The sequence below is a fragment of the Callionymus lyra genome, chromosome 17 (assembly GCF_982586985.1).
Source record: "Callionymus lyra chromosome 17, fCalLyr1.hap1.1, whole genome shotgun sequence".
NCBI lineage: Eukaryota > Metazoa > Chordata > Actinopteri > Syngnathiformes > Callionymidae > Callionymus > Callionymus lyra.
In genome coordinates, this window is record NC_141834.1 from 6,787,722 (window position 1) to 6,815,631 (window position 27,910).

At 36.3% G+C, this 27,910-nt stretch overlaps 1 protein-coding gene across 2 annotated transcripts; it reads right to left on the bottom strand.

Moving 5' to 3' along the window:
* Positions 1–183: 183 nt before the first annotated feature.
* itpkb (inositol-trisphosphate 3-kinase B) lies at positions 184–27,895 on the bottom strand. Of its 2 annotated transcripts, none has more exons than XM_087812818.1 (12): positions 27,467–27,895; positions 21,661–21,815; positions 21,329–21,479; positions 20,065–20,340; positions 19,175–19,954; positions 7,008–7,107; positions 6,393–6,430; positions 6,144–6,319; positions 4,931–5,135; positions 3,214–3,315; positions 2,802–2,873; positions 184–1,663 (listed from the first exon to the last, which is right to left on the bottom strand). In XM_087812818.1, exons 2-12 carry the CDS (start codon positions 21,699–21,701, stop codon positions 1,454–1,456), a joined length of 2,151 nt encoding a protein of 716 aa, XP_087668944.1. In that variant the 5' UTR covers positions 21,702–21,815; positions 27,467–27,895; the 3' UTR covers positions 184–1,453. The 2 variants fall into 2 exon arrangements, with proteins under 2 accessions (XP_087668944.1, XP_087668945.1); XM_087812819.1 differs by lacking the exon at positions 27,467–27,895 and adding an exon at positions 22,517–22,766.
* Positions 27,896–27,910: the final 15 nt, after the last annotated feature.

Sequence of the window (27,910 nt, forward strand, 5' to 3'; positions counted from 1 at the left end):
AATTATTGAATTAAATTACATAAAGAAATACTTAAATACTTAAAAATAAATAAATGTTAAATGTTAAATTCAACTATACAATATTACAATGGCATTGATATATGATCATATAGAACTAAAAATGACTATTTTAATTTCCCTCAATTCAATGTATTCAAGCAAATAACTCAGACGAAGGCAAAATTTCTTTCACCAAATACATTTTAAAAGTAACAGTCCATATAAATATGCAAGAAAGCAAAACAAGATGTGATATTTAGTGCACATTAGGATGCATGAGAAATTGTTAATAGCATGGATAGCATTTTTAAAACGTCATTTTTGTCTTTTTGTTGCAATATTTGAACGATTTAACTATTGACGAACCAGTTGGTGGTTACAAAAAAAGGACACTGTATTAACCAAATGTTATGTGTTTTTCTTTTAAAACACACTATTTGTGTGTGATCTCAAAAAGGCACTTTAAAGTCGTCCACTCGCACTTGATCTATAATAAAGACCATTTTGGTTCATCTAATGATCCAAATAAAATCTGCACTTATGGTATTCTGTATATCTCAGTAACAAGTCATCTTATTAGAATTGTCATCTTGCTCTGTGTTGCAGCAACAGCAGCAATGAATGAACTGAAGTAAATCAAAAGCTTTGCTGCGATTTTTAAAGCAGTTCTAGCGACTTCTGCATCAGTAAACCTAAATATTTTTTGAATGATCTGCAAGTTAGCAGCTTGAACACAACACGGCATTTCAAAACTAAACAGTGCCCCAAAAAAATAAACTAATATAATATTATAAATAAAACTACACATTAGTAAACAATAACAGTAACTTGCAAATATACATGCACTTAAGACAAAGTCAGGTTTTTAAGGCAAAAGAACAGCTTGCAGCTTAAAGTGTCCCCCCCACATTTATGAACTTGGAAATCCAATATCTACAGAACTTTAAAAGAGATAAGGTAGCTTAACTGACGTCATTTTAGCTGCAAAACCCCCACAAACAGGTTAAGGGCAAAACAAATGCATAAGACTGGTGATTTAATCTTTACTTTAACTTACTTTACCCTCCTTACTTAAATCTTAAGTGAATCTAAATTAAATATAAGATGCTTTAAGGTGTTAGATTTCCCGATAAGTGCTGGTTGTTAAGATCATGTTGTATATTCTATTCAATATCAAAATCACCCCAGAATATTTGATGTAAACTAAATTATGTTGGATTCAAATATTAGATCTCAAAGCTAGATGGTATTATGTTGCCCGTCTGAATGGGAGACTAAACAAGTTAAATAAGAGTGACGTGAGAAGCGAAGAAGATGCTCCTCTGGTTGTGAACCGAGGCCCTGGCATGTTTGTGTAGTCGTGGTTACTGATATGGCATTTTATGTTTAGTCCAGAACAGAGATAGAAAAAAAAAATTAGCAGTGTTTCTGTGTGTTTTGTGAAAAAAAAAAATCATGTCTCAGAGTTCAGCATCGTGGAAACGATGTCCACCAAGCAGTCAAGTCCGTAAAGGTAGCCGTCTTCTCTGTTCCCCTCGCACCACTCCGCCCGGTGGTTCAGTTCATCGCCCTCCTTGAGAGGAGTTGTCTTTCCGAAGTCGATCATCCAAACTTTGGCTCTTCCTGTGCTGTCATGGACAAATAGTAGAGAGCTGCCGATCACCTGTACAGGAAACACAAAGTTGAAGTCATTGGGAGTTCATATTGAAGGTGTCCAGTTCAAGTTACAAAGGAAAACACAGACTTGATGAAAACCCCCCCAAATAATATTAATAATGAAGCAACAAGCGCTTGAGTGAGTTCTGGATTGAAAAAATACCTTCTTTTTTTTGGTGGATCTCGGGCCTTGCAACCACCCTTGCCTTGTTTTCTTGGACTTCTGGTTTTGAATTGGACTGGTAAAGACTGAGCTTTGGACTCTGTTCTAACGCCATCTTGTGGACGTTTTGTGTATTACATCGTGTGATTATTAAACTGTCTTCTGTGAACTTCCCGCCTGGTAACTTATTATCCTCCGCTTCTAACATCTAAACCGTTACAATATTATCAAAATCAATATAAATATATTGAACTGTGCCCAATTTAATTTAGTAGACATACTAATATGTTCTAAAAGCATATATTTATATATATATATATATATATATTTACCATTTGTGTTCAATATTTATGTTTATTTCAGGGGGGAAGACAAATGAAGAATCGTCTCATATTGAGGAACTTTACCAATTAATAATAACAATGTAGTAAATCATGAATAACATTCTACTCTCAATATCACGGTGGCCTCATAGATAAAGTACAAAGTCAATTGTGGCTATTGTTACTCTTTGTGGTGTATATTTACAACCTGTTTCACACTTGGTGCTTCCGCAGAAGGGAACTTTTTGGCGACCCCTAGTGGCTTCAACAAGCCTAGGTTTTTACTTAGGGTCATCTTGTAAATATTTATAATAAATACACATTAACTACTAATTAAACATAACAAGGCTTCACTCTTACTACACTTAATATAATTATAGCATTTCTTCAACTATTCTGGTATTGAACTTAGTTGCTTTGATGGTGTCAAGTTGAAAAACTTCAAATAAATAAATCATCTATTTGATTACCACTTGAGACTAGATGAATATTTTTTGTTTTATTTTTCCATTCTGTATATTTGTAGAGTTCGATATAGATTAATGGTGACACAATAGTGTACAATGAAGCTTTGCTGTGTCATGTTCTTTGCATGTTTATTTATATATTTATTATCAAAGTGATCAATTAATGGAGAATGTTTTCATTTGTTTCTTCACCTCGTGAGTTTTGAAGAACGGTGAAATCTCCAGCGTGTCTCTGATTTCCTTCAGCCGGTCCAGATAAATATTCTGAAAAAACATAAAAACAATACATAATATTTTATCAATGTTTGGATTAGAGAAGAAACAAATTAATAACTAAAATAATAACGTAATGACTATGACGCGTTTAGTCCGAGAAAGAGGCCATGTTCACTAGTGACACCTGGTGGTTTTGATACGGTACAGAAATGTTGTCATAACCTTGATTTGAAGAACAGTCTTCTATATTTAACGTGAAATACTTTTCTAAAATTCAATAATAATATATTTAATGATAATGGTTTATATTATGAATGAATTTTAACCATAGCCGTGAGCTGTGTGTGTTTTGTGTAATTACTTGTTGTTGACCTTAAAACAAACTCACCAGTATCTCTTTGTTTGATTTCACAAATTCGTCAAAGGCGACGGTGACTTGATCTCTTGTCTTCGTCTTCTTAAAATCCCTGTTGACCGTCCCATCTTCTTTCTGGAACAGAAAAAAAGAAGAAATTGTCAAGTTCAATTTATCAAGTACAGTCATAGGGATTTGAAAGTATTAAGCTGTCATGTTTGAAATTCAAAATTAAAGGCTCCATTTTATTAAAAGCAATGTTTTATTTCACAAAAAAAATTGGGGAAAAAGCAACGGATTAAGATAAATAACTAGAAAATGTGCATTTCCAGAACAAAATGCAGTGTGTGTGCTGAATCTGCTGAATCTGTAAAATGACATGCTTGAAAGTAAAAGTAAAAATGTGTAGAAACGTTGAAATGAAGTGAAAAAGGTTGAGAAGAAGAAAAGGAAGAAGAAAAGAAGAAAAAGTAGAAGTGGTAGAGTTATTAATAGAAGTTGTAGTAGTATAAGAAGTAGAAGTAATCGGAGTGGAAGAAGTAGTAGGAGAATTCGTAAAAGTAGAAGAAGTAGAATTAGTAAAATCAGTAGTATGATTAGTAGCAACAGTATAAGTTGAATAAGAATACGTAGAATTAGTAACCTAATAATTAAATTAAAATCATTTAATCATGTAATTGTATTTTTTTAATGAATGTTAAAAATATTGAATTTAGAAAAAATACTATTAGTGGAATAAGAAAATATATATGACTTCACTGCATTATACATTTGATTGTTCCATTAAAACTTATTCAACCTTTCAACAACAACAATTGGATTATTAAAAAAATATTAAAATTTCCACAGTTGAACAGAAACAACATTTTAATTACCATTCAATATTCGAACGGGACTTATAAACTTCCATTAACTTTCAACAGAAGTGAAAAGTCAACAAGTACTTCAAGCTGGATGGAAAAGTCAAGTAGAAGAATCGCTGATGGAAGATGAAGGAGGTAGATATATTTAGAGATGACATATTAAAGCAGGAGTCAGACCGTGACTGGCCTCCGTCAGATTAGATCATAGTTTAAAGTTTCTTTTATCCCTTTTGGTTCCTATTTTAATCTTTCCTAATGACTTTTGTTCTCCACTGCAGTCATTTATAGCAACAACGTCACATTTCATCTTCCTCTTCTGTCAGCAGTTATACTAGTAATCTCTCCCCTTCATGGTTCAGGAAGCAAACACACACACTCACACAAATATGCACTCACAGAAACACAAAAACACTGTTCCTGGGGATGACCCTCGGCGCCATGGTAACCACCGGGAAGACCTCAATGTCCTTATATAGCCACTGCTTCGAAAATAAAGACAGAATGTGTGTGTGTGTGTGTGTGTGTGTGTGTGTGTGTGTGTGTGTGTGTGTGTGTGTGTGTGTGTGTGTGTGTGTGTGTGTGTGTGTGTGTGTGTGTGTGTGTGTGTGTGTGTGTGTGTGTGTGTGTGTGTGTGTGTGTGTGTGTGTGTGTGTGTGTGTGTGTGTGTGTGTGTCAGGGCCATATGCTGAAGCCGGCCGAGCTGCCACAGACAGGCCTCCCGAACGACAAAGGAACAAATGCACGACCATATACTCAAGAGGAAGTTTCTGTTCAAAACAGGAAGTGCGTTTATACCCCAGAAGAAGACTTCCGCCCACACGTATGATCCTAAAAGAAAGAAGGGAAGGAAGACCCCCCTCCTCACGTCAGTCTGGAGCCACCCTCACCTTGACTCCCTCTATCCTGAAGCCCAGGGTGGCCGTGGAGCTGATGGTCTCCCTCCACTGCATGTATCTGGGCTTGGTCACCACTTTCTGCTCGTTCTCCTCCGGCGTCGGCGCCGTGGGGTCGACCTCCACCATTTTCTGGTACATGTCCGGTCTAGGGGTGGGCTTTTTACGGGCTTTGGTCAACTCCTCCTCGAGATACGTCCTGATGGTAGAGAAAGAAACGTATAAATACAAGGGCTGTGTGTTGAATCTGTCGATACCATACGCATTATCATACAGGGACAACGATACAATATATTGCGATACTCTAGTAACAACAATACATTTGTAGTATTGCCCAAGAACTTGACTCTGGCGTTGCCGAACCTACAGATCACATAAATTGCAACTGCATTTGTTTGTTTTCAAACCAAAAAATGTCCAAACGATAGCTTTAAAAGCTACTGGAGTTGACTGTATCCTCTCGTCCTCAGTCATAGCTGGGATCTCGCAGGATTTCATTGCTCCTTTAGTTGCGAAGCAGGAAATGACTACTGAATTTTTATTGCAAAATAAAAAATGAAAATGACTGTGAATATTTGCATGTTAATTGTAAATAAAATAATTTAAATAAAATCGAATTATTTTATAAAGACTTGTATATCGCGATACTGTTGGAACAATATATTTGTAGTATTGTCTAACAACTTGACTCTGGCGTTGCAGAATTTACAGACCAATTAAATCGCAACTGCCTTCGTTTGTTTTCAAACCAAAAACCACAATCAATTTAAAATCTATGGGAGTCTACTGTATCCTCTCGTCCTCAACCATATCTGGGATCTCGCAGGCATTTATTGCTCTTTCAGTTGTGAATGAACGTATGTTTGCTGCCATCTAGATGTCAGAATTTATATTGCAACATGAAAAAAATAACAAATGCTTTGAATATTTGCAAGTTAATTGTAGAGAAAACAATTTAAATTCAATTGAACTATTTTATAAAAACATTTTGGGATATTATAATATGGAGTTGAGAAGCCCCCCTCAAAAAATAATAGATAAAATCGATTAAGTGCTGTTTAATATTGATACTGTATCGTCCAAAGAAAATTATGATATATCACTGTAACAGTATTTTTTCACTGCCCCTTATAAACACTACATCTCTTATGTTATTACATGTAAACATGTTCAACTCCTGCCGTGCCGCCATCATGTTCCCTCTCACCTCACTCCCATCTTACAGTCCATCACACACGGAAAGTCAAACTCTGCAAGCAGGTCCTCCATCTGGTTGTACTTCTGTCCGTCTTTCTCCACGTCGCCATGGTAACCGGGCACATATGGAAGCAGCACATCTTTCATCAGCAGGGACAGACAGCGCTGCTCGCAGTCACAGTGTTTCTGAAGAGGAACGAGATGATTTCAGAATGCTGGAAAAATCTCGAATTTTCTAGTCGAGAAAAGCGTTTCTCACTTTTAGGATGCGTCCGTTGGCTCCTGCTTTAAAACTCCCTGTTGAAAGAAGGAAGATTTAAAACGGTAATACAGAGGCTAAAGCAACACATTAACTATGGTTAAAAAAATGCAAATGTGCTGATAAAGTTCACGTGTAAAGGTCATTATTTGCATTTGACAGATATGGTTAACCACCTCTTACATTAGTGGTTAACCATATCTGTAAAATGCAAATAACTAATGGAGACAATGACCGAAATAACCTTGAATTACTATTATATTTTACATTGAGTGATTACATTTTCCATCTGATTTATCATCAAAGGTAAACATGTTTATTAATAATACATTTGTTTTTAAATGCAACATACATCAACAGACAAAAATAAATATATATTTAATTTCCACTCTTTAATAGGTAACATTTATTTTTGAATGCCAAAAAAATAATCTAACATATTAAAGGAAAATAATAAAAAAAATGTTCAATAAAAAGTCCAAAGTGATGCAAATATAAACAGGATTGCATTAAAGTGTATAATATAATTATATATAGGTTGAAATAATTGCTGGGTAAAAATATGTTTGATTAAAACATTACATTACGACTTTATAATAACGTCGGTCTACAAACCTGCATGTCCAGCCAGTTGTATCCAGGGATACTTCTTCTTGAAGGACATCACGAACGGAGACCAGTGGACCATGTTCTTGATCTTCTTCCATGACTTGTGCTGCACATGAACACACAAGAAAACACTTCATTAATAATAATTCAATTATTGTATTTAGCCAGAAAAAAAGATAATTCATCTGTATCTATTGGTAATATTTAAATAGTAAATAAACATTTTATTGGTGAACAAACTTCTCATACTTTCAAATAATGATGAAAAAGTTAAATAATCCATCATTATCTTAAACCTCACAAAGACACACTGTATAAGGGCTTTCCCTGGTTCATGCTCGACTTCACTTGAACCTCCATCTGGCTGCTGTGTCTCCCACACTCTCTTACTTTGGATTCAAACTATTTGACCTTGACTGGGGACCAATGAGCAAGGGTTTCCCTTGGTTACACAAACACACATGCAAACACACATTTTGTCAAGGGCTCTTCTCGTCCTTGGCAGAGGACGCGTTGAACTCCGGGACAAATTTTCTCCACAAAGTGAAGCATTTCAGACACAAACAAGTGACTGTGTTGAAGTTTTGGAAAGTCTAATAAAAAGAGCCAGGGTTTCCAACTTTTTTAGCAGCGTGAAACGGTTTTATGTCGCCATTTTATTCATTAACCAGTAAAAATAAATCATATAAAGTTTGTGTTTCATTCATTATAACTAGTTTATGGATTCATTTTTTGATTGTCTTGACATGTAGAGCGTTACAGGCTAATGTTACTTCAGAAAAAGTACCATATTTCTTTCAAAACTAAACAGTTTTCCGACAGCAGTGATCAATCAAACAGAAATCATATGAATCATTTTGATTTTGTTCATTAACAAATGCCTCATGGACCAGAACCGGTCCCTGGACCAGTGTGTGTAGAAGTTAAAAAATAACTGTGCAGGACGTCACTTGAGGAAAATAAAGTTCTTTATATGAGAAGAAAAAAGGATTGATACAAACAGAGGTTCAGTCATTCACTTTCTTGTCTTGGTTTTCGTTCATTCACTGTCAAATTATTCAGATCATACTTAGCTGCGCGAAAAAAACTATCTCGGTTCTTTATCTGTCAAACAACATCTGGTTTCTAACACAAATATTATCGCACATACTGATATGATACTGATACTCGTTAATTGCCATCAACTAAATTATCAATTTCATACGGATAATATTAAATAGGCAGGTTTTAATCAATACTATATATCAAAAATGTCACTAATCGACATAAATCAATGTGAGTCAAAATAAGTAATAACACGCTGGTATATATAGAGAATCCTCAACTTAAACGGGTTACAATTATATATATTTTGGAAGGAGTGAAGCATAACAGGATAACATTATTTGTAAACTAACAAAATATTGATTAGGGAAACTCACTGCAACTGCTTACTACTACCAGCATTAACTTTTACATGTATGAAAATATATACATTTATCGTTTTTTATTTAAAAGCTTTATTGTAAAATATTGTTATTGATACATACACTTAAATAAGTACATGTCTTTATTCTTCCCACACTGGGGAAATTCTGAAACATTTGAACAAGAATTTATTTAAAAATGCATTTTTACACTTCAATAATATTTAATAATAATAAAACTTGGAAAGATCAAGAGCTTCTGAAATGATGTATGACATCTATGAACCAGTTCACTATAAATCAATAAATAATCAATCAATAAATTAAAAATCAAAGAAAAGAAAAAATATATTTATTGAACTACACATAAGAACCCTTACAGTAATTATGAATGAAAGAAAAACAGTAGAAGTGAAAATAATAAGGGAAAATGCATAAATACTAATCATATTTTAATTTTCTACAAAGAGGTTGTAGAGGGAGAGCATATCCTAGCTACCTGGGGCGAGAGCGGGGGGGACACCCTGAACAGGTCGCCAGCCTTACAAAGGCCACACAGAAAAACACAACCACTTACACACACACCTCCAATAAACCTCTGTATGTTTATGGACTGTGGGAGGAAACTGCAGTGCCATGCAGGTAATGTTTAAGAAGTCAAACAAGAATTAATTAAAGAAATGTACTGCATAGCATTATAAGGGATGCGAGGATGACTATGTTATTTTGTTCTGTTCTGTCCTCAAAAGCTTTTTCTTGCCACACCAAAGTCTACAGCTGGGAATATGTTCTTGTTTGACTTTCTTTGGAGCAGACAAGGCGAGCAGCAGGACGATGTAGAGAAAGAGAAGAGAGAGAGGAGAGCCATAGAAGGAGGTATTTGACCGATGTCACCTCATCAGGACTTGATGGACATTCATTAACTGATAACATGACTAACTATGGTTAAATAAGGCTCATGATCTCACACGCTTCCCTCTCTTTCTTCTCTCTGCCTCGGCTGTGGCATTAAAAAAAAGTCGTATGAGGGATTTTCTGGTGGTGGAAAGTGATTATCAGCGAACTCTTCGCCGATTGGTCACATTTAGAGAGTGTTGACCGCATTACAGAAGCTACTTATATAACAGTTTCTGAAGAACATTTGTAAAAAATTAATGTAAAAATGTGCTTGCAATTCATGGAATAGTGTTTTACTGAGGAAATAAAAAACACAAGGTGATGAATCAGGAATTATTAATAATAAAATTGATTATGACATGAGGTTAAATAGTTTAAAGTGATTTATAGTCTGTTCTTTTTCTTTTCTTTTGCCTGATCTGAAGTAATCCGTAACATTCTACTGAATTAATGTCATAATTATTATGGTTTTCTGTTATAAAAAAACAAACAAATCAACCTACAAAGAGTTTCTTCATTGTCAGTATAGCATTTAAGATACATTAAATAACGAAGAAATGGTACTTATTTCTGTCTCTAAATTAAATATTGTGTCCCTAATAATTATTTCAAGGAATAAACAAAAATACACATGTTATACATCACACATCACTTCAGATTCGAAACAAAAATCATCATAAAACTCATAAAAACTCACTTATATTTTCCGGGTTTTTTCTTTACATTGGCTCGTTGTCGATGGATTATTCACAAGTATCTAATGTATTTTTTACAAATGGATATTAAAAACGTCTCTATTCCAAAATGAAACAGACAATTAAGCTCATATTTAATCTCTTATCTTCCCGAGATGAACTTGTTATTTACACACATTAAATAGTGAGTAAAGGAATAAAAGTGATTACAAAAACGTTGTTATTAACCTATATTGCGACAAGTGTGTACTTGTGTTTGAAGTAAAACTGCTGAGGCAGCCTGGACCGTCTCAAGTGTGAGTATTAACAAGAGTATTAAACTGCCAGAGAGGTGATAGTCAAGCCTCCACGTCTGTCCTTCTGCTCCCATCATTGTTGCTCAATAAAACCCATAAAAGAACACGAGTCAAACAAGTGCTAAATCTAGACTTTCATAAGCTGCACGACGAACACAACGATACCTGGAGATGGATGGTGATGACAACAATAAAAATGGCCGCCACTGACAACACAACGCTCCACACCGAGTACATCCACACGGACCACATCGTGTCCGACAGACTCAGGTAAGTCCGGGAACCTCGACTGAACCACATCCAATCACTGCTGACACGTGTTTCCGAGAGGAATCAACAACTGTGCGTCATTTGATTGCCAAATAAGAGGGTAGACGATATATTGGACATGCAAATCTGCAGCCAACAACACTTGAGAGAGACTCAGGATCTAAATTCTTTTTTTATTTTCTTAATCAACCCATCATATTAGAATGGATTCTCTTTGTCCCTTTTCTCTATTCTAGCGTGACTGCCCCTCATTACAGTCACAAAGTGGCCCGGATTGAAATCTAATAGCAGAGCCATGACCTGTCCTCAAGGCAGACGTCAGATGGTGCTCGCCGAGCTCCACAGCCTGTAGGCGGGGAAGGAAAGAAAGAAGCTTCTAGGTGCACGAACCACGACTCCAACCACTGCCTTTGATAATCACTTTAAAAATGTATCAGTTTCACCCGACTGTTAGCTTCTCATTGGCTTCTATTATCTTTTAAACATCAGCCTTATAATGTAAATACAAATGTTACCAGGAAAGCACTGATATAGAGCATACCCCTGCCAAGGAACTAATATATAAAAACACAATCAACAATCAAACACAAGTGTTTCCATTGATTCAAAAGTTGTGTTGACTTACAGCTTAATTCAATGAGTAGGATTTGAACTACCAGTAGTTAGACCAGTTGAACTTATCATATCCAGAGCATTAATGATTGTATCTTCTAGCATTAAATTCATAACAATATCAACAAATTGTCACATACAAGTTGAATATTTATTGTTACAATTGTATACCCGTTTATAAGGACTTTGTTTTTTGCTTAATCACAATAAAAAAGTCCCTTAAAGTCAAAGACTTTCCTGGCAGACTGTTTTTTTAATCTTCAGGGATTGATCGTGAAAACAAAAAACATTTATTTAATTTAAATTCTATGTACCATCTCTTTAGTGAATGTCTCAACCTGGAAATGCCTTTTTTTTAAATATATTTTCTGATTTAGTTGCTGCGATTTATATTCTGTTGATGCGTTAGTTCAGTTAAATTAGGATTATTTGGTAGTTTATTAAACAATAGATTTATTGTTTGACTCTCTCTTGTGTGATTCCTAGTTTCTTTTTAAAAAAAGACAACAGTAGGAGCCATGAACAAATAAAAAGACTAGATCGTGTTTATCATTCATTTAAAAACCGCCAAAATATGATAAATTGAAGAAACATAAATGTTTTTTAAGGTGTAAATTATAGATGAAATCTTAAAAAACTGTTCCTAGATGAAGCGTGCGGGTGAATTACTCAAGAATGACTGATTTGAAATATGAAACTTTAGATAAAAAAAGAACATTTGTAAATGGAAATTTCAAGTTGTGGTTAAGTTACCGCATGCAAAAGGCCTAATTAGTTAAAATAGTAAATAAAGAACAACATTTAAAGATGAAATAGACTTTAAACAATAGGGTTGTTGTTTCAGTGGAAACAAATATGAACGGATCATTGAACAAATCTAGATATTTTATCATCAAAAGGGGGCATTTTTAAAAACAGTTTTTTTCTGAGGCAGAAGAGCCGTTCTATCTCTTGCTGCAGACCAGCTGGATGTCATGAGGACAGGAAAAGCAGCGAAGAGAGAAGTTTCCATTGAGAGAGTGCGAAGGGGGGGGGGGTAGGTGAGGGGTGAGCTAAGGAACTTCTTGCAGACAGGAAGTTGTGCTTGCCACAGCAACAGTATTTTCCACTTCCGCCGCTGACTACAAACAAAAGAAGAAAAAAAAAAAGGCTATTGCTTGTGTAAACAACTATAAGAGCACTTAGCCACAGGGTTTATTTTGGCAGCTTCGCAAGCATCATTAGTGGAGACTGCAGATGTATTAAAAAAACACCAATTAAACTCGTTTATTTGACCGACTCACTACTCAAAATAAAGTTCTTTTGGAGGGGGCTGGGAAAGGTTCCCCAGGATGACATTAAAGGCTTCAGACCACACTTGTATGACAGTTATAACATTCTGGTCTGGACATCCTCGTCACACTTTTGCTGAGACATCAATTCTGTTCAATCCTTGTTTTTTCGGCTTTATTAGGCAATTTGATTAAGTGGCGTTTTTTCTCTTTGAGTTGTCTTTGTTTGGTTCTTTCGTTGACTATGATCACCTCGACATAGCAGATTTGGTCTCCTCCCTTTATATGTCTTTTAAAATAATAAAAAAATGTGTTTCAGATTTAAAAAGGTGCGTTCCAAACAACCATCTGGATCCTTTGTTTAATAGAAGAGTCTTTTGTGTTGCAGAAGGTTTGAGTTTCGGTTCTTACTTAAGACACTGTGACCTATTTTTTGCTGAGCTCAAGTCATATTGACAATTTAAAAAAAAAAAGGAAATTTTGCCCACAGTCTAAATTTGCACAGTTCCCTTCTACTGCTGATAGACAAATAAATGATAATGAAATGAAAGTAAATTTCATTTTTGGACTTTGAAAGAACTGAAAATACATCCTATCATTGCTCCTTTTGTTGTTGTTGTTTTTAAAATTCAACTAAACTTTGATTAGGGCCTTCAAAACCTGTTCTATACAGAAACCCTTCTAAATTAATTTTGGGTATGTTTTGGCAAGAACCTGATGACGATGGCTGACGCTACGATACAAAGACACCAATAGAATATATTGAAATACTGTAGGAACAAAGGTGTTTTCGTAGGATTGTCCGAGTACTTGACTCTGCAATTTACAGACCACATGACTCTTGACGAAGTCGTCACTGCTTCCATTTGTTTTGAAACCAAAATATGTCCAAAGATCAACTTTATAAGCTGCTTGAGTTGACTATATCCTCTCGTCCTCAGATATCTCTGTGATCCGATTGGATTATATTCCACCTTTAGCTTCAAATTAAAAGAAAAGAAGCTAAATCTATATTTTCCCACACCCCTATTAAATATTTAATGCAATATATACAAAATTACCGTTAAGGGATTCAATTCATAACATGATTTAAGGTTTATAAAAATGTATTGATAACATAAATTAGATGGAAGATGAAGAATTTTGTTTCTTTGAGGGACTCCCATGACTATGACTTTACATTTGGCTCCGTGAAACTCGTGACTAAGGTTTGATCTACAACATGAGAAGGAAAGAGACATCATCCTCTCCAAGACTTCAAAGCATATGTACAGAAAAGATGACAAGACACGTCGGAATTAATCTCTTGTTTAAACAGAGACTTTGCCAACAGTCACATAATTTCCGCAGGCTAAACCCACGGAGGGAAAGAATGTTTAAGTCTGGAAGTGTAACTTCATGTTTCTCCTTTTAAAATCAAGTGGCAAAAAGACATCAGTAAATAAAGAGGCCTCTGGTGGGAACCGGGGGTCTGTTCACTAGTCATCAACCAAATCGCATCATCAACACCAAACAGATTTCCTTTCACTAACCAAATTAACTCTCACACAAAATGTCCAGACATCCGTCGAGCTGGAGCGGCTTCGTTCTTTGAGCCTTCAACGCAACAAAAACAAACTTTGAAATGACATTAAATAAGTCTGTCTGCGACTATTTGCGCAGACACGTGAATGAGTTTATGAACAAAAACCAGCGGAACCTTCTATTTCTGCACAAACACGAGCATGTCACATGCTTTCCATCCACCAGTGCTTGACTCCCTGGTGAGACAGAAGAAACCTCCATCTGTCCCTCGAGCTTCAGATCCACTGGTGTTTCCCCACTCGCACAACTGACACATTGACAGCCATAGACTCGCAAAAAACCCTGTCACACACACACATACAGCTGTTAGAGGGAAACTCAGGCTTTGACGTCACACGGTCGCCTAGGCAACCGTCCGCCGTGGTAGCAGAAGATTTTCCACTGCAGAACAGAGAGCTAAGTGTGAATTATTGTGTTCACATACTTTCTGCTGACCAACATTTAGTCACTGTTGCAGACATATACAAATCACTTTTCCTCGCCACCACTTCGGAACATTTTCTAAATAAACTTGTCCTAATTTGTTGCACGTAAACGACAGTTTCGTACAACTTTCATATTTTATATTCCACAGACCTTGTGAACAAGATGACCTAGATTTGCTTTGTGTTTACAAAAATAAAGTTAACAAAAAGTCCACACACATAATATATACATAATGAATATGAATGAATTCTAAATAGTAACCTCAAGTAAACTCAATTCTAATAATACATTAACTTCCTTTATTATTGCTCAGGACTTGATAACAGAGTTTTTTTTACTGTATTTTTTTAGTTCATGATTGGGTTTTTTTTGCACAATTCCCTCCTGAATGCTGAACCTTTTCCTAAATAATCGCTAATGGTTCTTTAAAAATAGCTTTCAATGTTTACCCAACAGTTTCATGACATTTTACGGTTTTGTGACATCGAGGGAAAATATTGGCCTTTCTTTGTTTGGATTACAATGTTCAAAATATGATCTATTATAAAAGCAAAACAACAGAGAGAAAAATAGATTCGACCCTTGTGTTATCTCAGGGTCAAGGTGACACGAAGGCCCGAAAAAACAAATTGTTGGAATAACACCTTATAATCCTCTTTGTCCATTTAATATTGATTCAAGATGCTGTCAGAATTAACCTATACAAGCAACCTATATCGTGACGTTTGTTTATCCTGTATAATGCTAACGACATACAACATACAACCTTTGCAGGGCCAGGAATGATCTTTTACACTATTTGAGAAGTATTTGTACTGCATGTGCTCGTTTTTATTGACAGTACATCCCCCCAAAAAAACTATATTTTTCTATTGTGAACAATTTCTTTTTTAGCCGGACATTGCAACTTAAAATAAGTTAATAATAATAATAAATAAATAAATATAAGCTGCACATGAGCTGCAGACACGTTAATGTTATATTTTAACATTATTAAATTATTTTATTTTAATTTATGGTTTTTTATTGTATTAATCTCTATATTATTTCATTTTTATTTTTATAATCTGTAATCCACCAAAGCAAATTCCTGTGTTTTTTGATCCTTCTAATTCCATTTATTTGTTTTGTTCCAAAGACACAAGAACTAAACAACATTATCATAAATAATTTGTCAGATATAAAGTATGTAAAAGCACATTTACTTACTAATATTGTAATATGTAATATATTTATACTTCCGACCACCACAAACTCTGATCTATGGCAGAGTTTCATGACTAAATAAGTCTTAGTTGCAAGAATATTAGACCAATAGGTGCAAAAGAAATGAGCAGCAAATACAAAGACAAATACGTTCTGAAGACTATAAAGGGAAGAAAACCTAAAGATGTTGCAACACTATGTGTTAAAATATGTACTATGTTTAGGGAACTTCACACAGCTGTATACTACGGTGTCTTCACGATGCTAATCTCAACTGAAATTAGTTTTAAGGAGCACGACACAGATGCCAATCCACCGCAGGTGTCTGTCAGCTGCCAATTTGCTCGAAACGAGAAAACTCCTGAGCTTGGAGGGAAGCCCAACAGTCAAAAGATCACCCGGCTCGTGTCTATATATGGTTGGGAAAGGAGTCTCCGCCAGTCAGGCGTGTTCCAATGCATGTTGATATCATTCAGGAGATTAAAATCACCATGGAAAAACTGATGTGCTTCATTGTGCTTGAACAGAAACTCACCAGAGGATTTAAATCCTCGGCCCATAATAGAGAATTTGCAACTACTTGTTCACATTCAATTTGTCTTTTAAAGTTCATTTTTGGCACGTTGTTCTGGTGTAAAAAAATGTTTTTACTATGGTCCACTTATCATCGTGACTTATTACTAACTTAGTAACACAACTAATAAACATTCTTTCAATCATGAAATGTGACTTAAAACTGGAACATTAATATGATATACAATTTGGAGCATAAACCATCTGTTTTAATATTGTATTAAGTTGTAGTTTGTATAAACTATAATAACATGGGTAAAGTATATTTTAATCAAATGTTTTTAATTTTTTTTATAATGAAGTAAGAATGATAATAACAAGTTTAATGATAGTGTTATGAATAACGTTTAAAATCGTTATTTAGTCAAACAAACTTTTCAATTATTTATTTACATAAATAAATACGATATCATTATAGTTATTACCGTGATTATAACATATTTCATAAATTAATTAAAACATAACATTTACATTATTATCATTCAATATGTTATTGTTGTTTTCTCCAACACTATAGACTTTTTTTGTAAACAAATAAATAACCCAGCTCAACACAATTCTCTCTAGTGCTTTCTTCTGTGCCAACATTCATCTCCAGATCACTCTGTTCTTTTCTCTCCTCCTCTCTTCTCTCCTACCTCCCACCTACACCATCAAACATACTTGATGTGTCGCTGCATGTTTGCAATGTTCTCTAATGTACCAGCTCTCTCCGCTGACAAGCTACGACTGCGCACAGCCGTAGCGTAGATTCTACACTTTCACTCAAGTGTCTCCTCTGTCCGAGTTGTTGGAAACGGCAGAGAAAACAAGTGGAAATATGCAAAGAGCAAAACAAACACCATTCAAATCTCGCAGCCAAATGCATTTAAACAAATAGCCTGAAAGCCGTTTCACCTGGGACCTTGGTTTGGGGGTATGTAATCTAAAACTGCATTCTAACTTTACACAAGAACTTGGATAAACAATGACATAACTTGTCACAGTCAAAACCAAAAAATAAAGGCACTAATTGTAAATATATAGACATATTTTAAAATACGTTTAGTTTTCATGCTTGGGTTCATGTCTTTGTAAGACAGGCTTGTGAACTTAAAGCTAGAAGATTTGCTGATGCTTTCAAAAATGCCCAAGAAGTAAAAAAAAAACATTCATATAAAAAAAAGAGCTAAGCAGGACTTTTCAAATTACTGTTGTGACTAATTGTTGAGCCAAACAAACAAATTGACAGGAAAAAAGTTCAATTTTAAATACAAAAGATTATTACAAAGCTAAGCCCAAACTGTAGTTTCATTACATTTTATGCATTTCATTTAAATCGCCTCAATATACAGTATTTCAGAAAAAAACAATTGATAAAACATGACGATAGCATATAACGGACATCATGTATCTTCCTTTTTTTTTTATTCCTGCTGACATTACAGAAAGCCCACAGACATTAACAAAAAAATGTATTAAAATTGAGATTAATTCTATATTTTTAAATAAAGGCATTTAATTCTCGGTCCACCTCAAAAATCTCAACGTATTTTTTAATAGTTAAACAAGTTAAATAGTGTTTATAGTTTGAAATTTTGACCCTGGATTAATGGAGGCCATAAACATCCTCCAAAAAAAATGTAATATCACTAAAATTGATAGTTTTTTGGTTATTTTACAGCTGCAAGGTAATGACGCGTCACATAATATGGTATGGACAGAGAGAAAAAGTACAAGATTGGAAACAAACCTGGAAACTGGAATCTCAACTTGTTGGGGCACTAAATATATTTCTTGGTAATTGTGTTTCCTAGGAATCTCAACTTGTCGAGGCACTAAAGATATTTTTTGCTAATGTTGTTTCCGTATGCAAAAAAGGAGTCAATTTAAGGAGGAGAATTTTAATCAAATACATGTGAAAAGCAGGCCCGTTGGCCGAATCAATCTAGTTTTAAGGTCAGAAATAGGGGTCTGCGATAATGTAGGAAAAATGATTATACTTAAGTTTCGCAGTATTGTAGTATATCGAGTACTTGACTCTTGACAACGTTGTAACTGCTGTCATGCAGCTGGAATCAACTGTAAGTAAGTAAGTAAGTAAGTCATTTTTATTTGTATAGCGCTTTTCCAGACCAGGGTCACAAAGCGCTTAAACAATCAAAACAATATTCAATAAAGTATATACTTTAAAGATCAAGATAAAACTGATAACATAACAGGAGTCCCAGAAAATCAAGGAAAAGCCTGAACAAATAGAATCGTCTTAAGATGTTTCTTAAAGGAGTCAGTAGACTCCATCAAGCGCAAAGAGAGAGGAAGATTGTTCCAAAGCTTAGGAGCAACAGCCTGGAACTGTATCCTCTCATCCACAGTCAACCCTGGGATCTTGCAGGATTTCACTGTTCCTTTAGCCGCGGAAGATGTAATGACTGCCGCCATCTATAGCTTAATTGCGTATTGATGATGTAGTATAGTATATAGTATAGCATGTAGTAAACAAAGATGGGAATTTATTTGTGGGAGCTGATTGGATGTGTGTACTCCAACGAAAGGTGTGGTGAGAAAGTACTGGTTTCTGTAAGGTAAGGTATTTTATTGATCCCTCAGGAGGTCTCCTTCGGGAAATTGTTTAGTATTATACTGTATTATACATTGATAGTTTCAATCAGTAGTTTGAGAAGTGGAAAGAAAGAACATTTTCTCATATGTAGGTCAGTCAGTCAGGATGTGACCAGGAACGTATATGCTTTGACACTGTTATCATCTTGCTGGCCTACGCACTTTTCTTTTAAAGAAATCACAATCCCACACACACTCTCAAGCCACACAGCAACCGTGACCTTCCAACACAACGTCTCCCACCGCCGACAACATTCGTTACAAAAGAAGCAGGAACGGGATGTTTTGGGATAAACACGATAAAAAAAACAAAAAAACATGGATTTCTACACGTACCGCTCTCTGCTGGGACGTGAGAAGCTCGGGTTTGAGAAGACTCTCTCCTCTCTCCGTGTCGCTGGAGATGTCTTCTTCCGACTCTTCCCAGGACGAGGAGAAACCCGCCGAGGAGGCCGACGACGAGGAGAGCTTCCTCAGCGAGCGGCTGGAGAAGCAGGACCCTTGCGTGGGACGGGCGGTGGGGCTGGAGCCGTCCGGGGTCTGTACATGGTTCTCCAGGCCGTGGTCCGTTACTATGACGGCGGGGATGGAGGGAGGACTGGCGGGTAGGTGGTTGAAAGTCTGATCGTGGACGTCCGTCGGGGACCACTGGGTCGCATCGGATTCAGAGTCGGCTCTTCTGAGCGACTGGTGGTCTCTCCCAAACTTGCCTATGATATCTCCCGCTGAAACCTTGCTCTCCTTCTTGGCCCCCTTTTCGTTCAAAAGTGCCCCCACTTTCATCAGGACAGGGGGATCCATGACCACTAAGTCTGGATTTGACATTTTTCTGTCTAGATGGAGTTTATTCCCGACTCTTCCGTCGTCTCCTCTTCTTCTATATTCCTTCATTCTCTCGTTCTCTCGTTCTCTCCCATTCAGCACCACACAGGACCCTTTGCTTCCGTGTGGCTGTGTCATCGGGTTTTCGGGGGCTTGGTTTCGCTGGCCGGGGTACGAGGGGGCTTGACCGATGGATCGTCTTGGAGACCGCGGGCTCCGCTGGAGCTCGCTGTTCAGCACCTGGGCACGAATCCCAGAAATGTGAGCTTCAAAAATGCCCACTTTCCCCCTGACCTGGAAGACACAAACACAGAAAGATGTTTTAAAAAACTGAGGAAGGGTTTTAAAAACTTTTCAGGATTGACTTAAAAGGGAATATGTGGTGATGAGTGACTCAGAATCACCTCAACGTTCTGCAGCTCCTTGTGGATCTGCAGCAGCTGCGCCTGGCGTCTCCTCTCCTCTCGTCTCTCTCCACCTCCCGTCTCTCCTCCCAGATTGTCCCTTCGAACTCCCTCCCCTTGCTCCTCGCCGCCGGGCGAGCTCAAGCGTCGAACCCTCTGGCCCACGTTGACTCCAAGGAGCTCCGGGCCCCGGGGCGAGGGGGAGCAAGCATGAGAGGGGAAATTGGCGGATGAAGGTGGGAAGACAAAAGAGCGACCGCTGGCCCGGGGGCTGCTCTGGAAATAGACAGAAGAATGACCATATGAAGTCTGTAGTCCAACTTTTTACGGAGGATTCACTGGAGTCAAGAATGTTCTCTAAAACTGTCTATTAATAATTCTATCATCACTCACATCGATGTCAATGAAAATTCCATAACTAGGTCAAACCTGGCCAACAAAAAAAAGAAAAGTGTGTGCAAGTACCTGATCATTTTATAATTTAATAACTTTTTTATTACCATAATTGAAACCTAAATGCAAAAATACATAACATTTTCAACTTTATTATATATTTTTCAAATATTTTCTGCAATGTTTGGAAAATGTTGAACTCGAAATACAGAACTCTCTAGCTTTTAAATATAATGATGTTCAAGAGCCTTTTTCTCTCGATTTATCATCAGATTCACCCCAAAAAAATCGGCATATAAGATTCTGATAGATGCAGTTACACTGTAGGAACAATGATGGAGCCAAAAACACTCTTTAGAATCCTACTTATTGGGCCTTTAGAGCAGGGGTCGTCAGCTTGTTTTGCACTGCGAACCAGTTTAATGTTGACATTGTATTCACAGACAGACCAATAGATAAAAAAAAAGTTACATTTAAACTGGAAAAAATGGAGCTAAATGCATAAAAAATACATCTCACCATAATGATGAATCAGCAAAAAACAATGGCAAACAACATCTTTTTTTCAATAGTTTACAGGCCTATATACATTTTTTCATAAACTTGATTCAAAGAAGCATTACAAGCTTATATTACATCAGTGGAAATGTGTTCTTTTTTTTCAATAAAACACATTTCAGACAATAATAATCAATATATATAAATATATAAATAATATTTTTCTTTACAAATGCCTTACAGACCATTGGAAACCATTGCTCCATTGCGTATGTTTAATACTCTGCTTCTTATACTGTAGCAGTTTATATATATATATCTGTTCCAATCAAAGTCTTCACAAGCTCAAACTAGTTCAAATGACGGACCATACCTGTGGGCTGGTGGGGCTGGTGGGGCTATAAACACCTCCCCCCAATAAATGGCAGTAAGTGCTTCTGTCTGGAACTGGAAGAACTGGCCGTCCAACTGAGCCAGATCTTCTTCTTGTACTGGAGGCCCCTGGCTGTGTGTGAAACTGATTGCTGGTGAGATGACAGTGAAAGGATTAGCAAGTCATCAAATTAGCACGTCATAATAAACAGCACAGAACCAGCTAGCACCATTCTTTTTTTTCTTTCTTTCTTCTTCTTCATGGGTAAACCTTTACTTGTAAGGTAAGGTAAGGTAAAACTTTATTGATTTTTTTATTATTTGTGGACTCACCTGTTCATGACTGTGTTGAGGTTCAGGGCAGACACTGCCATCCCCGCAGCCAGGACAAAGGATCTGGGTGCTGGGTAAACATCGGACTATCTCCCCTGAGAGCAGCGGGTGAACTACTCCAGAATTACTTTTCCAAACATTGACTCAGGAAGGCTCTGAAAAAAAAAAAAAAAATGGTGTTTGGACACTGGTGGTAAATAGAGTGATGCATTCCTGAAAACATACTTTTAGAGTTTACAATTCCCTCAAATGAAGTCGTCAGTGACTAGGAATCTCATTTTCCACCATAAAAATATCACAAGGTGAAGTTGAAGAATATTTTGTTTGCTCTCATGATGGTTGGAACCAAGATGAACAAATGTGTTGGTCTCCTTTAAGAGCCTGTAAAAGCTACGCTTGTGAGAAAATGCAATATCGTCCATCCCGGTTAACAGTAATACTTTACACTACTACTTTATTTACTAACCCGAAACAACAGGTTATCTGCTTAGTTGGATGGATAACAACAGCTGGTTCTCAAGAACATCAAGACAACCCGAGCTTTCAACACCAAAGATAGTCTAAAATGAGGTTACCGTTCAGGTTTGAATTAGGGTTAAAAACCTTGAATAAAAAACTACCAAAGACAAAACTACCAAGTACAACATTCTAATCTACTCAACCAGCTCCATCCTCGCTACATTAAAAAGAAAGAGCTCTTGTTAAAACCTGTGGTGCTTCAGACTATAACAACCTATTCTGATTCCATCCATCCATCCATCCATCCATCCATCCTGCATGGTCCAGACTACATGCCCACAGAAGAATGTAAGAAGAATTTGGAAAATGATAGATCCAAAAGAAGAAGAAGACTCACCACTTCAGCAATTCAATTGTTCCCCAAAAAGAGGTCTACCTTAAAGGCAACCTATTGTTTCCTTCAGCGAGCGTCTGTAGTTGCTGGTGTTCCTCGCTGCTGCCTGACACTCGCTTCATTCAGGAGGTGCTCCAGGTCTTAAGCCAATGAACAGTCAACAGAACCACATCATCAGCAAACACTGATGCAATCATCACGTCAACAGCGCCTCAAAATCCTGTCCAAGGAAAACCAGCAACAGGATCACTGACACTTGGCTCTTACTTTCAACGAGTCCGACCACCGAAAAGATATTCAACCAAAATGCCTCTTTTGGCATCTCTTTCCAAACATGATCCACCTTTCGCTTAGTCAGAGAGAATTTCGTGAATGGGTTCAACAGAAAACCCATGATCATAACAGTTTTTCATTATCATAACTTGCAGGATGTACTTTGCATTGTGTTTATTTAGTTCTGCATAAAAAGATGATTGATCGGATTATCGATCCAAGAAGAAAAATAACGCTAACAAACACTGAATAAACGTAAACTGCAACTTTAAATTGACATTTCCCACAAAACACTAATTTTTTTTTAGTGACACATCATTAAAGATAGATTAAAAAGTAAATTCATTTTGTCAATGTTTGTTTTAGGGTGTCTTCGGTTAAAGACGCTCCAAATCATACATGGACATGTTTGTTATAAATATTAACAACTTCTCTATTTGCAAACAGTTGGCGCCATCTTTCAACTCTGTTTAAACTAGGTCAGTGTTGTGAAATAACAATTTCTTTTTGAAGTCATTTCAAGCAATGACTGATTAAAATGTATATATATAGTTAATTGCAACGTCAATTATTCAAGATAATTAGAATAGAATAGAATAGAAAGGCTTTATTCATCCCCAGAGGGGAAACACACTTTCACAACAGCGCAGTTGGAAGAAAATAAAGTGCAAGGAGAAAGAAATACTACAAGAGATAATACAAAATAAAATAAAAACGATCTTAAAAATATACAAATTATTTACAAAATTAGAAATTGACACTATTAACAAAATAAAATAGAATAAAAAATAAAATAAAATAGAAATAAAAACGGAAAAAAATAAAATAAAAAGCACACAAGAAGAAAACCACGCTACGGATTAGCATCAGGATATTTAAAGTAGAGAGTTAAATATCCTGACACCAGTTGGGATGAAGGACCTTCTATAACGCTCCGTCCTACACTGGGGGTGCCTGAGCCTGCCACTGAAGGAGCTGGCCAGCTCCTCCACGGTCAGGTGCAGTGGGTGGAGAGCGTTGTCCCTGATGGAGGAGAGTCTGGAGAGTGTCCTCCTCTCTCCCACCTCCTCCACCGAGTCCAGCGAGCGGCCCAGGACAGAGCCGGCCCTCGTGACCAGCCTGTTCAGTCTCTTCCTGTCCCGGTCCGTGCTGCCTGCTCCCCAGCAGACCACAGCGTAGTGGATAGCAGAGGCTACCACAGAGTCATAAAAGGTCCTTAAAAGTGGTCTGCACACTCCGAAGGACCTCAGTCTCCCCAGGAGGTGGAGGCGACTTCTGTACTTAATTGTACAGAAATATGTATTTTAATGTTCGGGGTACACAATTGTTTGACTGATTGAAAAAAATATTTATGCTGTATAAAAGCCTTACAATTTACCCAACAATACGTAACAATTTGACCTTTATCATATATATTTTTTTTTTATTTCTCAATTTTGAAATGTCAATACTCACAGAACTCTCTAGCTATTAAATATAATGATGTTCAAGAGACCTTTTCTCTCCATTTATCGTCAGATTTACACAAAGAAAATCATCAAATATGATTCTGATATATTTACAACATTGTAGTTACACTTTTACAGCACTAGTGGAGCCAAAAACACTATTTTGAATCCTACGTATTGGGCCTTTAAAGAAGAGGTCCCCAACTTCTTCAATGTCAACTTTATTAACGGGCCGACCTTCAAATAAAGAATGTTTAAATAAAACACCATGACTTGCAAAAAAAAGCCATAATCTGAACACAACTTGTAGTATCTAATGAAACTTTTGTGTTTCACGTGCCCTATACATTCAAAAAAAATTTGTTTGTTCTTTTTAAACCTGAGTTTAAAAATATTAGTATAACAATTTTCCTTCAAAAATCCTTATTTCTTCTATCAATAAATGTTCTTTATAGTGTTTCTCTTAAGCGATGTTTATTTGAGCTACTTTGGTCAAGAGGCAGAGGGCACTTACAAAACAACTATGAACCACGAACACACTTACAAAACATTTATGAGTTTTTGGAGAAAGGGAAAAAATTGTTGCATAAACTTGCTTTTCAACTCACATCTTTTTATGTGAAGCTGCAGCAAAACCACTATTCCAACAAATAAAACCTGTAAAAAAAATGATGACTACAAAAAAAAGTGGGTTTTTTTACTATAAAAACAATCAGAAGGATATAAGAGTGGAGTGTGACACAAAAAAACTTCCCCTTCCAAACCAGAATGTTTACTCTGACTGAGTTATCTATTAAGTGTTTGAAGACTTTAAAGTAGGGTTTTTTGTGTTTATGTTCCTGTTTCCTGATGGCCAAACAGAAAGTACAGAGTACAGATCACAACACTCAGAGACTGCTGTTGTGTTTGTATCTGGCTCAAGTGATCACTTCTCCCTTGTAAAGGGCATCCAAAAAAACTCTTGTGCTCGGAGCTTTTGAGAGCGTTGGGTCCAGCACTGGAGCTCATTCAAACGGTTTGGTATTTCTGTCATGTGCAGGCTCGGCTGCCAGACGCTGCCCGGGGATGTGTTTCGAATCCAGATGAAGGGTTCAGGCCATTAACTCGGACGTAAACGTTGGGATTTCCTTGTCGGGGTGTGACGCAGCTGCGTGGAAGCAGGAAACAGTTTGAAAAAGGCCATTGTGATTCATGGTCCACATTCTAAGAAGAATGAGAAGTTGTTTTTAACAAAGATAAAAGGTTAGGAAAGTGTGGTAGAAAATGTTGCGTGTATAAAACAACGTGTGTTCTATATTCATTAGATACGCGTGAATGTAAAATGAACTGGACGAATATAAAAAGTATAATGAAAACAAAGTGAAAATAACCATGTTGTCGAGGTACACTTTGGAATTTCGGAAGAAGCGAAAATAGGTTTGTGTTTTATTCCATGAGAGGAAATGGGTGCATCTAGTGAGGGGGGGGGGACTCGCAAATATAGCTACAGGATTTTTATTTAAAGCATTTAACTCACTTTAAGTGAGTCTTAAATAGATGTTGGACTCTATAGTACACATCAGTATGTGTCTGTTTGTACAAAACTCTCTTTTAACTTAAATAATTACATTAGGAAAACGCTTCATATTTACATATTTACATATAATATTTAATGTAAAATATTTACATTAAAAAAACGCTCCATATTTACATATAATATTTAATGAAAAATATTTACATTAGAAAAACGCTCCATATTTACATAAATACATATTATATTTAATATAAAATATTTACATTAGAAAAACGCTCCATGTGTACATATATACATATTATATTTAATATAAAATATTTACATTAGAATAACGCTCCATTTTTCTGGAAACTAAATCTTGTTTACCCCAACCAAACGCACTCTGCTGTGATAGGTCAAGCAACGATGCTTGTTACAGCGCATTATCAATCCTTAAGGGACTCGTTGTATAAACAAAGCGGAGAGGAGTGAAGCCATTATCATGGACTCAGCTCTCGTAACCTTTTGTTCGCTGAGATTTCCATAGGGGTACTTTATTAGGTACTGACTACAAAATATGGTCACGATGAGTGACTTACTGCATCTTGCAGAGGAAGACTTGTTTGATACATGTAAGTCAGGAGAGCAGATTAGTTAACCTTTAAAACCTAAAACAGCCTTAAACAGTCTTTCCCAGTATTGGTGTCGCCTGAATCCTTATTGACCCAGTTTAAAACTTCATTTGCTTGTTATATTATTCGTATCTTTTGTGCAAATATTACCTCAAAGGTGCATGACTTGATCTGCTTAAAACCATCACGCAAGCCGACTTGTCAAAGGTTAAAAAAATATATATTTGTATCCGATTTGTTCTTACAGCACTTTCTCTGCATTCTGTCTCACTAACTACATGTTCAGCAAATGTAGAATGATAATAGTTATGAGGCAAATTAATGTATTCATGTTGGAGAATTTACTTCTAAAGATATTTGTATACTTAAAAAAAAGGATTCATGTGCGTTGAATATGGGTTATTCTACTAAAACTTCTAGTCAATAGTAGAGTATAGAAACATTGTTATGACAGTATTTTTATTTAATTGTTTTCCTTATATAATCTGCAGTGAGAATGATGTTGAAATGAAACAAATGTTAAACTAATCGCACGACAGTCTCTTTCAAGAATAAGGCTCAATATTTTTTCTTTACTTTGTGACACAAATATGTACACAAATGTTTCATTAAACCCTATCTTAACATTGACTTAAAGGATATAAATAGACACTGATCAGATACTGTTGACAAATCCACGTGTGTTTTTTCAGAGGTAAAGAAATTAAACACACGTGTTACATCCAACACATGAAGAATAGGCAACAGATAATAAAGATGGCACACTTCAGTGTGTTATTTTTTGACGAGTGGGACTACTCTACCTACACGAGTGGCAACAAAAACCCACACTAAAAGTAGTGAATTCAAAACAAACTCATAGTTATTCAGATTGCAGCAAACCAAAGCAGAAGGTTTTATTTAAGCAGCTTTTTTTGTGTCATGTGTTATGATGATTAAAAATAATTAAATGTATTAAAACAGATACTTTGATATATAAACAATGTAAATGTATATTCTTAAATGTAGTAAATCAGAATGCAAAGACATGTAGTAACAGCCACAACTGCAGGTTAGTATTTAAAGCTAAAAAGACTATTATAAAGTAAGTACAGCTGTATTAACTTACCTTTACACCTCGGTGGTTGCAGGAGCCTCTCGCCGGTCTGTGCACTATTACAACCATGAATAACACGAGAATACTCCAGTGTTGAGTCTCTCCTGAGCGCAAAAACACAAAAACTTCTTCTGCAAAACAACCGAACACGGATCTTCTGATCCTCGATGTTTTCTAGATACTATTGTCCGTCTCTTCACCTCTTTTCCAACGAGAAAAAAAAGAAAAAAAAAAGAAAAAGAAATCACTCCTCCACAAACAAAGCAGTCCAGTGAGAAGTGTGAGTCCTTGGCTGTGGACGTGTAGTGCAGACACACACCGCGCTCGACAACAAGTCCATTCAAAGTTGTCAGTTTGTAGTTTTTATGGAGCTGTTGGTTTGATGTGTGTGTGTGTGTGTGTGTGTGTGTGTGTGTAGAGAGTGAGTGTGGATCAGCGCTGTTTGTCTGCGAGAGG